Consider the following 15,030-nt stretch of genomic DNA (forward strand, 5'->3'; position numbering starts at 1 on the left):
TGAGTGTCTAATGGGGAAACCTGCTACTAAAATATGATAAATGAACAGCCCTGTAAATAGCATAAATTAAAACATACTAAAAAGCAGGAGTTGTATACAGGGCAGCCTCTGTGGCTTCCTCACCTGCAGAGATAACCAGGTCTGGGGAAGACTTACCCTAGGCACTTAAAACACCACCGACACTCTCCCAGGAGTTACTTGGGAGAGAGAAAGGAGCTTATTCTCTGGGAGGTGCTTTCTATGATGGCACAGAAGCAGTATTAAACACTGTATTCAGTGTGGAGAGTTCAAACCTGCAGTTTTGTACACATTTATTTTTACCTCTGAAAACAGATGCAGGGAATTCCACACCATGGGAGCAGAGGACTGTAATCTTTAGGATTTACTGAAGCTCATTAAAGCATACTACAAGTACTACACTGAATTTGTATTTGCAGCAACAACTTTCCTGATACGTGGTGAAAAAAAAAGCAAATATTTGATCATGGATCTTAATACAGAGACAGTATGGACACTAGGCAATAAGTATCCTCACTCTTAGGAAAGCCACTGTGCCTTCAAAAAGATAAATTTCAGATGTAAATCTTTAAGCAGTGACCTGAATTGCTGGACAAGAAAATTTGAAACAACCTAAGAAAATATAACATAAAAAGTATGAATATCCAAATTAACATAGTTACGTAAGTATGCTACATCATGCTTGAGTATTATGATTCACTTAAGCACACTTCTCAAACTACAACAATTTGAATCATTTGTATCCTAACTAAATTATCGAGACTAAACCCATACTTCTACTTGCTAGGAGTTCTTATAGAAGTTGGATGCTGCATCCATAAAATACCTCCATTTATATACACTGAGTACATAAATGACTAAATCTGTACCACATGATGTTGAATTGAAAAAAATTCTGCAATTTTCTCAAATTTTCCACTGCAAGCTAAACTGCCTGTATTTGAAGGCAAATGAAAAGAAAGAAAACACTGATTGGAGATTTAGTAGAACTTGTTATGGGCCCTTTTTTATTTCCTTTCATTTCAGCAGTAAAACATTTCTTCAGCTGATCTGATTATTAACCCCATTTGGGCTTCAGTCGGTTACAAGTAACTGGATCACTCATGAGGCTGCAAGCACTGGTAAGTGTCACTACCTTGGTGCAGAGGCAGCTGACTAATATTCAAAGATACCATGACACACATACCATGGCCTTCCTTTTTACCTTTTCTTCTTCTTTCCTACAGAGATGTTACTTTTGCAGGTTCAATTCTTCAATGCCTTAGAGAATTTTATTTAAGTTGCAGATTAACTGTGCTGTACAATGCTCCCTGTACCACTGTGACTGTGCCCTACGTGTGACCATGTGTGTATGAATACAGGAGTGGGACAGGGATGGAAAGTACACCATCTGTCAACCTGGATAACAGAGAATCAACTTTATATACCCTTCCAGATTGCCTTGCAGTCCTAGAGACAAAGAAATGAAGCTTACAGAGATTTAATCCATATCCATAAGATAAAACTCTATGCATAACACACATACACACTGGTAGGCAGAAGGTTCAACCCAAGACAGACACCTTCAACAATCCCAGAATACAAAGCAACTTATTTAGGTAGCTTTTCCAAGACTGTTTCAGGTTTATCTTATTCATCGTGTTAAGGCTTTCCTCAGGGTTCCTTAACCCTTCCTTTCTTTTTTTTATTTGTCTCATTTCACAGCTGACCCAGCAGCAGTAGGAGGTTGAACTAGAGATCTCTTGAAGACCATTCCTTATTTAACCCTGTGGTTCTGAAAGGAATGGCATCTTTATCACCTGCTGATCACCCACCTCTCCTAAAAATTTTGAAACCTGTTTAAGTTGTCAGGATCCATATCTGAGAGGTTAAACTTTTCAATCTCCAGCAGTGATGTGTCTTCAGTTTGGAGTCTACAAAAACCAAGCCTAAATTTGAAACTTGATTTCCTTTCTCACATCAGCATCACTACTTAAGTCTTGCAACACCATGATAAAGAAATTTGATTTTATTTACTTGGGGCAGCTGCCATAGGCTGGTCTCAAGCTGAAAATCTTGATATCTATCACTGTTCTGTTTGTATCACATCTATCACAGTTTAGCCTCATTCCAGAATATTCAAAACAAATAACATATTCCAGCTAAAGGTTCCAGCTAACAATGCCATGTGTAACTAACTTCTTTTAATTTAAATACCCAGAGCACCAACACTGCCTGTGCCACCTGCAGAGAAGTTCAGAATCATCCTTCCTGCCAAGTGCAGAACAAGTAGTTCTTCCACCATCACCATCATTTCCATGCTGAAGCTCAAGACTGCAATCTGTTAAGGTTCTTCCATGAGGCACCTTTTTGAAAAACCCTCAGTACCACACCAGGAAAAACGGAGTTTCACAGTCTGCTGAAGAAGTTATTGTTCCCATGGGAGCACTTCCCTGGAGTCTCGCTACACAGACTAACACTGATGGACTACTGCTGCTTTTCAGCCTTGGCTGGCAGAACAGAGACAGAATTTGGCCTTCAGCTCATAAAGATTTTTCTGGCATGGGCCACACTTACCTCCTGGACAATGCCTCATGGCCATTTTACACCGTCTGGATTCTGCAATGGTTGGACATGGTATTGTGTCTTTTGCTGGCTTCTTCACAATTTGTCTTGTTCTTGTTTCCAGGCCCCACTTAAATCCACATGTTTTGTTATTTCTGCTGCAAGTTCCCCACTCACTCCATTGACCCACTTCACAGCCTTCTGATAAAGTAAAAGAAAACACAAGTGAGCAATACTTCTGGGTTTTTTTTTTGTTTGTTTTTTTTTCTTTTTCTTTATCCAAATACACTGTACATTGTTAGAAAGCAACATTACAGTTTTACCATTAACAGGCAAAAAGCTAGAAACAAAATTAAAATCTCTTACAGAATCTGAATCATTTTAGCCAGCATCAACACAACCATAAAAACCCCAGAATATCAGACTGTATGTTTGATATGTCATGACAGTCCCAAATATTCAAAAACCCTCCTAAAATAATGAGATTAACTTTTTTTCTCTATCTAATATATACATCCTATTTGGTTGTCACCTGGGTTTGAAAACTTCAGAAGTTCATATTTCTAAGTCCTCTCCATCATGAAATGCAAGAAATACTCTTGAAAGAAAGAGTTTGTTCTGACATAAGTCCTGAAATCTTACAAATTCTGAGTTGCAAATCTTCACACAAAGTGATTTTACAGTTAAAAGGACAGAACTTTGTGATGCACAACAGAGTAGCATTCCCAGTGAAGCATATTTTAAAGTCTGGGAACATTTACTAGTATTATCAGTAAAGAAATCAATAATAATTCATTACTGAATATTTCCTGATCATAAATTAGTGTCATATTTGAATATGGCCACCTGGCAAAAGAGCTACTTGACTCACCCACACATTCCATAAGCTCTTCCAAGGCTGCAAATCCAGCGGGACATCCTCGAAAGCAGCGGCCTCTGTGCGAGTAAAAGCCACTTTTGCATTTGGTACAAAAGTCTCTGCTAAAGCAGGAGTCGCAGTTTTCTATTCTGCATCCTAAATCAGAAGGATCATAAGGAACAATGAGACAGCAAAGTTAGGGTAAGACTGAAACTGAAGGGATTTATAAAGGAATAAAATAACAAAGCCGGAAATGCTATATTACTGTCATCCTGAAATGTATCTGGTATATAGACAAAATTAGAGGTAACTTTGTTTACCACATTTTCCTCTATGTCCTTCTAATCCTACTTTTTTAAAATCAAACTGAAGATAAAGCCCCTAGTTTAATTACATTTCAATTACTGACATCTCTTTGGAGGAAAAATGTTCAGCATAAATTATTTTCATGTGTAAGTAATTTCAATGAAACTGAGATGCAACAAATTATTTTGGGAAGCATGCATGTATTATATGTATTGTCTTCAGTTCATAATTTATCATTGAAAGCAGGATACCTTCTTTTCTCTGAGTTGACCCTATGAATAGCTGAGTGGATGCTTTCATGTAGTATATCTGATGCCCGTGTCTACACATATGCATGTGCAAAAAGCCTCAGTTTTGCTGGATTTAACTCCTCTCTGTTATTGAGACACTTAATCCACAAAAAATAACCATACTTAAATTACTAGGAGAGATACACCATAATGAATATATTAAAAAGTAAAAAAAAAAAACAAAACCAAACAAACCAAACCAAACAACTATTATCTTTATGAAATATTGTATATCTCTGAAAATTTAAGAGGAAAATAACCTGCCATAGATGACAGACTCAGGTGTAGGCTATTCAGAGATCTCCTATTCCATATTAAAACTATTAATAATCATATGTATACCATGCATACCTACAAAAAATACCAGGGGAAAAATATTCCAATGATTAAAAAGGATAAGCCATTATATTTAAAACAGTAATGATAATTATATAATTAATTTTTAAAAATTTAATCCTTCAACTAACAAAATTAAATAAACTACAATAGCTGTATCCGCTCTTCAGCTATCTGAAGCCATAACAAGAAGTATTTTTTATTCATGTTATGCAACAATATAATAATAATTTTGGTAATTCTGTCACTCATTTATTCTTCATTCGTTTATAATGGAAAAAAAAGCACAAAACATAAGGTCACTATTCTGAAATAGCAATTAGTAAATATCTCCAATCAACACTTCAAATTTAGCCAATATTTATGAAACAAATTTTAATATTTGTTCTTGAACTGTAGAAGGCCAAAACAGGGCATCCCACAATACTTAAACAGTGCATGTGTGAGTGTGGTTGTGTAAAATTCTTTGTCAGCAATTAGGGAAATATGAGACTTTTTAGATCAGATTTCTTGTGGCATTGGGCAAAAAATTAGGCAGATTGAATGAAAAGGAAAATGTTTATTTCTAGTGGTTTTGACCTTTGCTTGGTTAAAAGGAATGTGAGCATCAGTTTGAAGCCTTGCCCTGACAAAGGTAACCTCTGCTGGCTTTATTTAGACAAAACCACACATGACCTAAATGTACCAACTCCTGCATCCAGCATTTTCCAAAGGGGCTTTTAAAACTCAAGTTCATATAAGCAGCATAACTTGGGCTTCTTGTCCACACTTAGGGTCATAGGAAATTCCTTAGAATAATAATTCACAAGGGTTGAACTAGTCCCTAAAGAACAGGATCCTGGTCAATGTCTACACAGTGATCCTGCAAAATAACTTTTCCAAATTAATGAACTGCAAGGCAAAACCAACCAGGTGAGCTGCTCTGGAGATGTACCACAATACTTAATTGCTAATCTGATTTGTTACACTCAAGATGTACTGCAAGTATTTTATTAAATGCAATTCTTGAGTCAAACATCCTGTGTATTTAAATATTCAGAAAAAACATTTGCCTCTTCCCCAGTCACCTGAGACACTTGAAAAGAAATCAAGGTTTTTACAAATCATGTAGTCCCAATAATAAGATGCAGACCAGAACATTGAAAGAAAAATCAGCATCTTGCAACCCTCCCTCACATCCAAGTGACACAACAATTTTTGAACAACATTTTAACTATTGCTTTCAAAAAACATGCTGAGAGTAACATGCTAAAAGCTTTTCTGTGTGTGAGTGGAAGAGAGACTAAAGGAAAAACTTTCAACAGAAGCTAGTCTTTGACATGATACAGACATGCTTGGCGGGTGGAAGCCTCACTTTTCATTGGGATTCCCTCCATAAAACTATCATTCATTAAATGAATGAATAAATTCTCTTTCAGTTTTGATCATACTTCAAAACTCCTGTCTTGTTTGCATTTTCTGCTTTACCTGAAATGCCAGTTTCCTTTTGCCAGCAGAGTCCTTGAGATAGCTATATTTTAGAAGCTTTAGTCTGTGAAAGTTGAGTGAAGGTTGGATGAAGGTTGGGTGGAGATTTCCACAAAGAGTTTATTTTCATTTTTTTCCTATGAAAATAAACTACTCCAAACATGAAAACGTATTATTTAATCTGTATCAGATGTAAATTAGGGGAAAATACTGAAAGAGTATTAAGAATACTGTAAGAATTCTGAAATTAAAATAATTCATCAGAGTGATATTCATCATAATGCTTAGGGTTATTGAGTGCTAATCGTAATGATAATTTAACTGTAGCTGAAGACAAACTAGGAGTGACAACAACCTGACTCAGCCTGACTCTTCTACAATTTCACCAATGCCCACACGGTCCCCATCACCATGACACCCACTCATTTCAACTCCTGCTCCCATCCCTCTGCTGCTCACTAGAGCAGCTTTGGTGCTACAGATCTAAATTCACATTGCCATCCTGAAGTGTCCACTGGCACTCTGCACCCATCTGGCATTGACCAGCAACACCTTCTGTGCTATTTTTTTTTTGGTAACTGAAGCCCCTGACTGCTACAGTTGTAATTACAACAGAATTAAAGGGTCGTATGCTCTACCAAACTACATAAGTATAGTTCAAGCAACAGCATATTCATGAACTCTTCCTATTTTGTAACACTATTAAAAAAAATCATTGCCTTTCTTAATGCATTGAATTAACAACATGTGTTTAATAAACGCTCAACTTGTTTAAAAGTTTCTCTTTATCTTGTTTTCACTGAAGGTGAATGGAAAGGGAAATTACAATGTTAGACCCACCTAGGATAAAGAGGGAGAACCTAAACAAATAAGTAGTCAACCAAAGCTGAAGGGAGCTGTAATTTCTAATCTCTGAGTGGTTTCTCCTCCTAAAATTATAAAGGTTACCATGGCCACAGACTAAGTTGAAAGGTTCAAATTAGGCTTGATCCATTAATCAGTGCAACCACCAAACTGACAGGTTTCATCTTACTCTTTAAATTCAGTTCTGTTTTTTTCTTATGAGATCACCTCTTGTTGGAGCACTTCAGTTCAAAGTCATTAATTATTAAAAATGTATTGGAAAATTAACAAAGTGTAGCTCATCTCTTGGATATTCTTCTACAGAAGAAATTCAACAATTTCCAAGTTCATGTCCAAAAGGACTGCATTCTCATACTGCAGTGTTCAAGGTGAAAATCATATCCAGCAGGAAACTGCACTGATTTCTAGAGACAAACAGTCTCAAATTTCATGATTCACTGTTACAAGAAAAATAGTCTAGAAACATTTAGCGAATTCTAGGAACACATACTGCTTACATGTAGAAAAGAACATTTCTCTTGAAATCCAAAATTTCCATTTTAGAGCTGCTGCACTTGGCTGTGGTATTTATTGTATTACATTTGGCACTGACCATGTTTGGCTTTTAAAATCAAGACATCATCTTCCATTAAAATATGTTCTATAGCTTCTCTAACAAAAATGGGAAAATGTTCCAGTAAAAAATGTTAAAAATCTTTTGTGCCTATGAAGAAATTAGTGGGGCAGAAATTATTTCAGTTTATGTAATTCAAGTCCTATAACTCCCATAAGGATTTTAACATAGCCAAAATTTTTATTATTTTTAGCTGAAATAATACTAGCTGAGCAATGGAATCTGTAAGCGTACATAAGAAGAGCAAGTAGGAAGAAACCTATTCAATTTTAAGGATGTTTATTTCAACTCAACTTCAATCAAGAAAATGTTTGCATGTCCACAATGCTTCATATGTGCAAACCAACATCACCAAACCAAAACAAAAGAGAAGTGATGTATAAATACAGCAGTTAGCAGTTACATTAACATAAAAATATACAATACAAATATCATCAGAGGAGAACAAGGACTGGTCCATAAATGCAAGTGCATCATTATTCTCACAGGGGGAGACTGTCAAAGGCATGAGGCTGAGATAAACATCAAGTGCTCAACACATGCCAGTATGGGTTAGACACAACTTGCATTTATGCTTTTCAAAATCAATCTGTAATTCAGAAGAAAAGGCCGCTTTCCATAAGTGGTAAAAGCAAAAAAATTATTACTTTGAATTCACCCTCCACTTTCTGCGATTAACTTTTCTGGGGTTTTTTTTCTTTTTAAGAAACTAAAGAATACTGCCAATATAGACTACTTTGCCTTTCTCACAAGCACAGTACAGGCTAATAGAAATAAATCAATCAATTTCCTAAACCTACAAATATATTCAAAAATATTTTTACATGGGGAAGTATTTACAGCCAAGTTTTGAAATATTTCAAGTACAGAAGCTGTTGAATTCACAAGCGTGTTAGGAAAATTAAGGCCAAGATTATAAATAACTTTACAAAATGGATGCATAAACCATATACTGTCTCATTTAATTTTTTATCAAAACTTAACCACCTGGTAGAGATTAGGCAGCACTCTCCAATATTACACAGCAGTTGGGAATACTATATCCAAGGAGCCCACGCAGGGAATGGGGAGAAAGAGGTGGATTGCTTGGGACAGGTCCAAGCATGGCCATAAGTGCTCCTCATCCAGCCAGACTGCCACTGAGTGACCTCATGTGAGTCTCAAGATTATGTGTGATGTGAAAAGCAGCACACGCTTTCTCACAGCTTGTGCTCCCAATGACATGGCACAGCACTAGGGGAAAGGTGCCACACATTTAACAGACATGTGATTATTGCAGGAAAAAAAGAAAAGCTATTTCTCACTTCAGGTTCTTATGTCAGGTGACCTGATTCTGGTTAGACTATGACAAAAACATTCTCCCCCTGAACAGAAATAAGAGGTAACAGCAGTGATTAACAATCCATATGGGTAATACTCCACATATGAGCATATGGAAAAATCAATACAAATCAGCACAACTGCCAGACAGAGGTGAAATAATGTGAGATACCAGAGCACTCATGGATTTTAACGGTTGTGCTTCTAGGCACAAACATGCAAACAGGGAATCTTGTTGCACATTAGCAGGTTGTAAATTTCCAAATAAAATGTTTCACTAAAAGTGAAAGGTTGTTTGCTTGTTTTTAATAGTACATCTGTTTTATTAAATTAGCAACACTTACATATTAAAGTATGTCTGGTGTGAGGTGTCTGGTCACCTGAAGTTTGTGTGGGAACAAAAAATATGACAAAAAGCCCACCCATATATTAGTGTTTATACTGACTTGTACATGCAACATCAATTCTGAATTGTACATGTAAAATTTATCCTTAATTGCACATGTTAAATTCATTCTGAATCCTTTTCATTTTCATATAGTGGGAATTTGTTTCTTAAAACTAGGCGTATCTGCTTGAATCACATTTTTTTTCCTTAAGTTACTCTTCTTATCAAATTAATAATAATAACAACAATAAAAAATAGGTCCATTTATCAACTACTTAATCTGCTGAATGCTATATATCTTAGAATGAGCTGGGACCTTCTTTAGCAAAGAAGTCTTAAGATGATCTTGAAACATCTGTGAAAATACAACCACGTTTCACAACATATCATCTTAAAAAGTGAGCGTGAATTATGGCCTTCTGACAGAAGTGAGTGTAAGGGTTCAAGGAATAACTCACTTGAGCATCTGTTCATGTCTGGCGTCCTTAGCCCGTAGTAGCCCGACGGGCAGGAGTGCAGGCATTCGCCGTACTGTCTCATCCCCTCTCTGCGCAGGAAGAAGAACAACTTGTGCTGGCACCTGATGCACCCATTATCCTTTGAACAAGATAAGCAACCTTTGCAAATTGGATTTGGTCCATAGTTAGCTGCAAAATAAAAAGATAAGTTACAATTTAAGTCATTTGGAAAGTATTTTGGCTGGAGGTCCTCTGTACTCTAAAGTGTTACTCATATTTTGCGTGACTACAAAAAGTTTCAAAAGGAAGGTTCCAAGAGTGCACTCACTTTCAGACATCTGCACTGGCACTTAATAAAAAGAAATGCAATCTCTACATTTTTAATTGTATGTAGGGCAGTTTAATAATTTTACACACATTTAAAATACAGGCACAGCAAGCAGAGACCAAGGTTTATAAAGCTCACAGTATAAACTTGGATAAAAATGCAATGCTGCATTCTATGAAGCTGGGGACATAAGCACACAACAGCAACAAAATATAAGAACTTCAGCACCCGGATATATGCACATGGAATGATATGCCCATGGAAATTGAGCAACACCACTAATGCAATTTCTGATTTGTGAAGTGAGCAATATTCAGAGTATAGAAGCCTCTGCAGAGCAGATACAGCACTAGCAACATGTGCTGTCCCCTTGCTCTCAGGGTTCTTGAACAGCTGTCTTACAGACTCTTCTTGACCTGAGTATCAAGACAAATTTTTAAAAAAAAAAAAGAGAAGAAGTTTTAAGTGCCTTCTTCTACAAAATTTTACCCAAAATGGGCTGAAAACCATTTGCCATTACCAAAGAAGCACATTTAGTGCAGGTTACCGTTTTAGGTCACCAGCTGCTGTGCATTCAAGTCTATGCTCTGATTTTGTTGGATTATTTTATTTTTTTTCTTTTAAGTTGCTAGGCTGATAACTGCAACACAGACTTCAGCCACATCTCTCTTTGTTCTTTATTATTCTGCCTTTCTGCAGAGTTGCAGAACACGCCTTTGTCCCCATGGGCTGTTAAGTCCTTCTCAGGTGCTGGGTCAGCACAGTAGGTTAGCAGAGGGAGGATGACTCAAGACATTCCTGAAAACAGCACAACTTTGCAGGTCTGTTTTAAATATTAAATTGGCTACGGGACTTCACAGAATTTTGCCTGCTCAGACCTGGCTTACTGAAAACAAAAGAAAAATATTATGCAACAAAGGAAATTGTCTTTGAGGTCTCAAGAGGTTTCTAATAGAGGCCACCCAGGGAGCAACTCACCAAAAAGGCCTATGTTTAATTGTTATATTTTTAAATATTTAAAGTTATTCACACCCTTATGTAGTAATCTGGTACTTTTACCTTGTATGGCTGGATAATTGAGGTTGTTCAACTGATGACTTCACCAGCAGAGTCAGGAAAAAAAAAAAAACAAAACAAAAAAGAAACAAGGAAAAGCCCACCATCCTCTGGAACCAGTAGCTGATAAGCTTTACTCTCACCTTCACACATCTGCACACCACATTCCAATTCCCTCTCTGCTCCCATCCCCCACACAGGAGTCACTGAGTTCAGCATGACAGCATTCAACTCCAGTCTTGTACAAATAATCCTAGTGGGTGGCAGGCAGGACAAGAAGTGAAGAAATCTGGTGTGAAACAGCTCAGTCAGTGGGACACTTTCTGAGTGTTGGAATCCCCTGGTACCAGTCTCACTAGGTGAGATCCTCTTGAAGGGAAAAGAATCCTTACCCTTCATGGTATATGTATGATTCTTCAGCACTCTGTTAACCCTTTTGTAATGAGACACCCTAACAGACCAACTGCCTTACACTCTCAAAACAGTTCCCACCTCCTGTTGCCTACAAGACTTGAGATGTAACTTTTCCTACCCTTCATCTTGTAACTATTTTCATTCCCAACCAACTTCTTCAAAGACATACAAGACAAACAAATTATAAACTAGGCATGGATGCATCTCTCCTCTCACTGTGGGCAGGGATTGCCTTACTGTAACCACATCAAATAATATGTGACCATGTACACAGGAGCAATTGTTGCTTAACACATAGTGGGCAATCCTGTAGACTTCTGACTTCTCTTTTAGTCTCCTTGGATGTCACTCCCAGTAAATCATTACCTCCAGCTTATTCAAGGTTCCTCAGAGAAGCCTGTATTATAACAAAAGAGTTAAAAGGAATAAAGCAAAGGCAAGGATGCAAGATGCCTGAACATATTCACTACTCAGAGTGTTTTTTGGAGTTTAAAACAGCTGAAATAATGTATATGATTTTAACTTAGGGCCAGGCCAATTGCTGAGCAGCATGAATATAGCTAAAGGCTACCATATACATATATATACAGATAATTGCTATACATATGGATATAGCTAAAGGGAACAAAACCGCAGGCCTGCTGACAACAGAAAGGGCAAAACTGTCTCAAAGGGAGCAAAATATCTTTCTATAGCAGTTAGCAGGGCTCACTGAAAGAGCTTTAAATGGATTTGAAGGGAGAAAAGGATAAAACAAGGCTCAAACAAGTTTGAGAGCAGTATGCCAAGGCCTGAGAGACAGGGTACTAGCAGGGTCTGTCAGTCTGCTGTCTCAGTGGAGGTAAGGGTTTTTTGGTTCTCTAGAGCTTAGTGATGGTAAGGATAGGGTTGAGTTTTGAGTAAGAACTAGGGGAAGGCCAATAAGGCAGGTATCATGGTGAGAGTTTGCAACAGACCCCAAATGAGGAGAAAGAGGCAGATAAAATATTCTCTAAGTAGCTGGGAGAAGTCTAACAATAACTTCCCCTTGTTTTCATGGGGAGCTTCAACTTACCAGATGTCTGTTCAAAACACAGCACAGCAAAGAGAAAAGAGCCTAGGAGATTCCTGGAACCTGGGTGCACATAACTTCCTGACAGGGCTGGTAGGGGAGCAAACTAGGGAAGGTAACTGCTGGACCTGTTGTTTAGGAATGGAGAAAGACTTGTGGAGGATGTGATGGTTGGAGGTAACTGTGCCCATCCTGGGCATAGTGATCACCAAATGGTAAGGTTTTGGTTCTTGGTGAAGTAAGGAAATGGCTCACCAAAACATCTTCCTTGGGGCAACAGAGTCCAAGAAAGCTAGAAAGTCTTCAAGAAGGATATCCTAAAGACACAAGTGCAGGCAGGTGCCACATGCCAAAAGACGATCCAGGGGGAAAGAAAACTAGCTGAACAGAGAGTTTTGGCAGGAACCCAGGGAAAAAAGCAGAAGTCATACCCTTTGGAAGAAGGGGCAGACAATTCAGGACAGCTCCAAGGATATCATGAGGTTATGCAGGGAAAAAATTACAAGGGCCAAAGCCCAATAAGAACTGCATCTGCTACTTCCATAAACAGTAACAATACTTCTATAAATGCATCAGCAACAGCAGTAGAGCTAAGGAGAATCTCTATTCCTTACTGAATGTGGAGGGAAACACAGTGACAAAGGCTATAGAAAAGGCTGAGGTACATGTCTTATTTTCTTTAGTCTGTAACATAAACAAGACCAGTTATTTTCTGGCACTCAGCCCCCTGAGCTGAATGACAGGGACAGAGAGCAGAAAGAAGCTTTCATAATCCATGGGGAATGGTCAGCAATACCACTTAGACCCATCCTAATTTATGTGGATGAAATCCACACAAGGACACTGGAGGAGCTGGTGGAGGATCATTTACTGGTCAGCCAGGGAGGTCCCAGCTGCCTGGAGGTTGGCCAACGTGACACCCATCTAGAAGATGAGTCAGAAAGAGGACAAGTGAACTACAGGACCATCAGTCTGACCTCAGTGCTGGGGTCATGGAGCAAATCATCTCAAGTGCCATCATGCAGCACACACAAGACAAGCCAGGTCCAGCCAGCACAATATCAAAGGCAGGTCCTGCCTGACCAACCTCATCTTCCTCTATGACATGGTGAACATAATAGATGAAGGAAAGGCTGTGGATGTTTCTACATGGACTTTAATAAAACTTTAGACACCATTTCTCACAGCACTGTCCTGAATAAACTGGCTGCTCATGGCTGGCTGTACTGGATGGCTGTACTCTTCATTCAGTAAAAAACCAGGCTGGATGACCAGGCTGAGAGAGTGGTGGCAAACAGAGCTGGCAACTGGTCACCAGTTGTGCCCTCCAGGGCTGAGCTCTGGGGCCAGTCCTGTCTAATGCTTTATATGATCTGGACAAGGGGATGGAGGGTACCCTCTGTCAGCTTGCAGATGACACAAGCTGGGCAGGAGTGTTGATCTGCTGGAGAGTAGGAAGGCTCTGCAGAGGGATCTGGACAGGCTGGATCGATGGACTAAGGCTGAGAGTACAAATTTCAGTGAGGTCAAATGCTGGGTCCTGCACTTGGGTCACAGATGGAATTCACCCCATGGAATGCTAAAGGCTGGGGAAAGACTGGCTGGAAAGCTGCCAAGGGGCTGAACATGAGCCAGCGTGTGCCCAGGTGGCCAAGAAGGACAGTGGCATCCTGGCCTGTGTCACAAATAGTGTGGCCAGCAGGACCAGGGCAGCAATTGCACCTCAGTACTGGGCACTGCTGAGGCCACGCCTCAAAACCTGCATTGAGTTTTAGGCCTCTTATTACAAGAAAGACACTGAGGAGCTGGAGCATGTCCAGAGAAGGGCTAGGTTTCTGGGGAAGGGTCTGTGAGGAGCTCCTGAGGGAGCTGGGGTTGTTTAGCCAGGAGAAAAGGAGGGTCAGGAAGCACATGATTTTCTACAAACACCTGAAAGAGAGGTCTAGCAAGGTGGAGTTCAGTCTTTTCTCCCAAGTAACAAGCAACAGGATGAGAGAAAATGGTCTGAAGCTGTGCCAGGGAAGTTTAGATTGGGTATTAGGATTTTTTTTTCCACGGAAAGGGTTGTCAAGGCTTGGAAAGGGCTCCCCAGGGAAGTGGTTGAATCACCATCCCTGGAGTTATTAAAAAATGTGGAGATGTGGTGGTTAGGGACATGGTTTACTGGTGGACTTGACAGTGCTGGGTTAATGGCTGTTTTCAATGATCTTAAAGGGCTTTTCCAGCTTAAACAATTCTATTATCTTGTGGAGCAAGAATTAGGCTCTGGAGCAGATACATATCAGGCGTCCATGAAGATTTCTCTGTCATCTTCTCTCATGGATCTCCATGAAAATTCTGACTTCTTTGCCACAAAATGTGTCTGAGTTTGAGTCTACTCTCCAACTTTCCTTTATTAGTGCCACGTTACTCTTCCAAGCATCTTTTCTGTCTATTTCTAGTAAGATATCTTTATTGATAACCCTTTCTTTCTTCAGGCAAATTTAATTATGCTGACTCCTTTCAGCTTCAGCTCCATAGAAAAGGAGCTAACAGCATAAAATTATCTTCCATTATTCTATGCTATTATGTGTTCAGGAAATGGATGGCACATCTTTTACAGCTTAAGGTCAACTCAAGATATATTAAAGACTTCAGATATTAATTCTGTAAATTTTATAGGTTTCCCAAACCATGACACCTGGACCCTCCTCCTTCATCTCCTGAGCAGCCTTAAAA

General features: G+C 38.8%; 1 protein-coding gene across 2 annotated transcripts in view; it reads right to left on the minus strand.

Annotated features, from left to right (window-relative positions):
- Positions 1 to 15,030, minus strand: part of RSPO2 (R-spondin 2) — a 102,861-nt gene that overhangs the window by 37,438 nt on the left and 50,393 nt on the right. For both annotated transcript variants that reach the window (XM_064394664.1, XM_064394674.1), the window contains 3 exons: positions 9,464 to 9,652; positions 3,434 to 3,577; positions 2,575 to 2,763 (listed from right to left, as the gene is read on the minus strand). In XM_064394664.1, coding sequence (XP_064250734.1) covers positions 2,575 to 2,763; positions 3,434 to 3,577; positions 9,464 to 9,652 — 522 coding nt within the window. The remainder of the gene's footprint in view (positions 1 to 2,574; positions 2,764 to 3,433; positions 3,578 to 9,463; positions 9,653 to 15,030) is intronic.

Source organism: Passer domesticus, chromosome 1 (assembly GCF_036417665.1).
Source record: "Passer domesticus isolate bPasDom1 chromosome 1, bPasDom1.hap1, whole genome shotgun sequence".
NCBI classification, from domain to species: Eukaryota; Metazoa; Chordata; class Aves; order Passeriformes; family Passeridae; genus Passer; species Passer domesticus.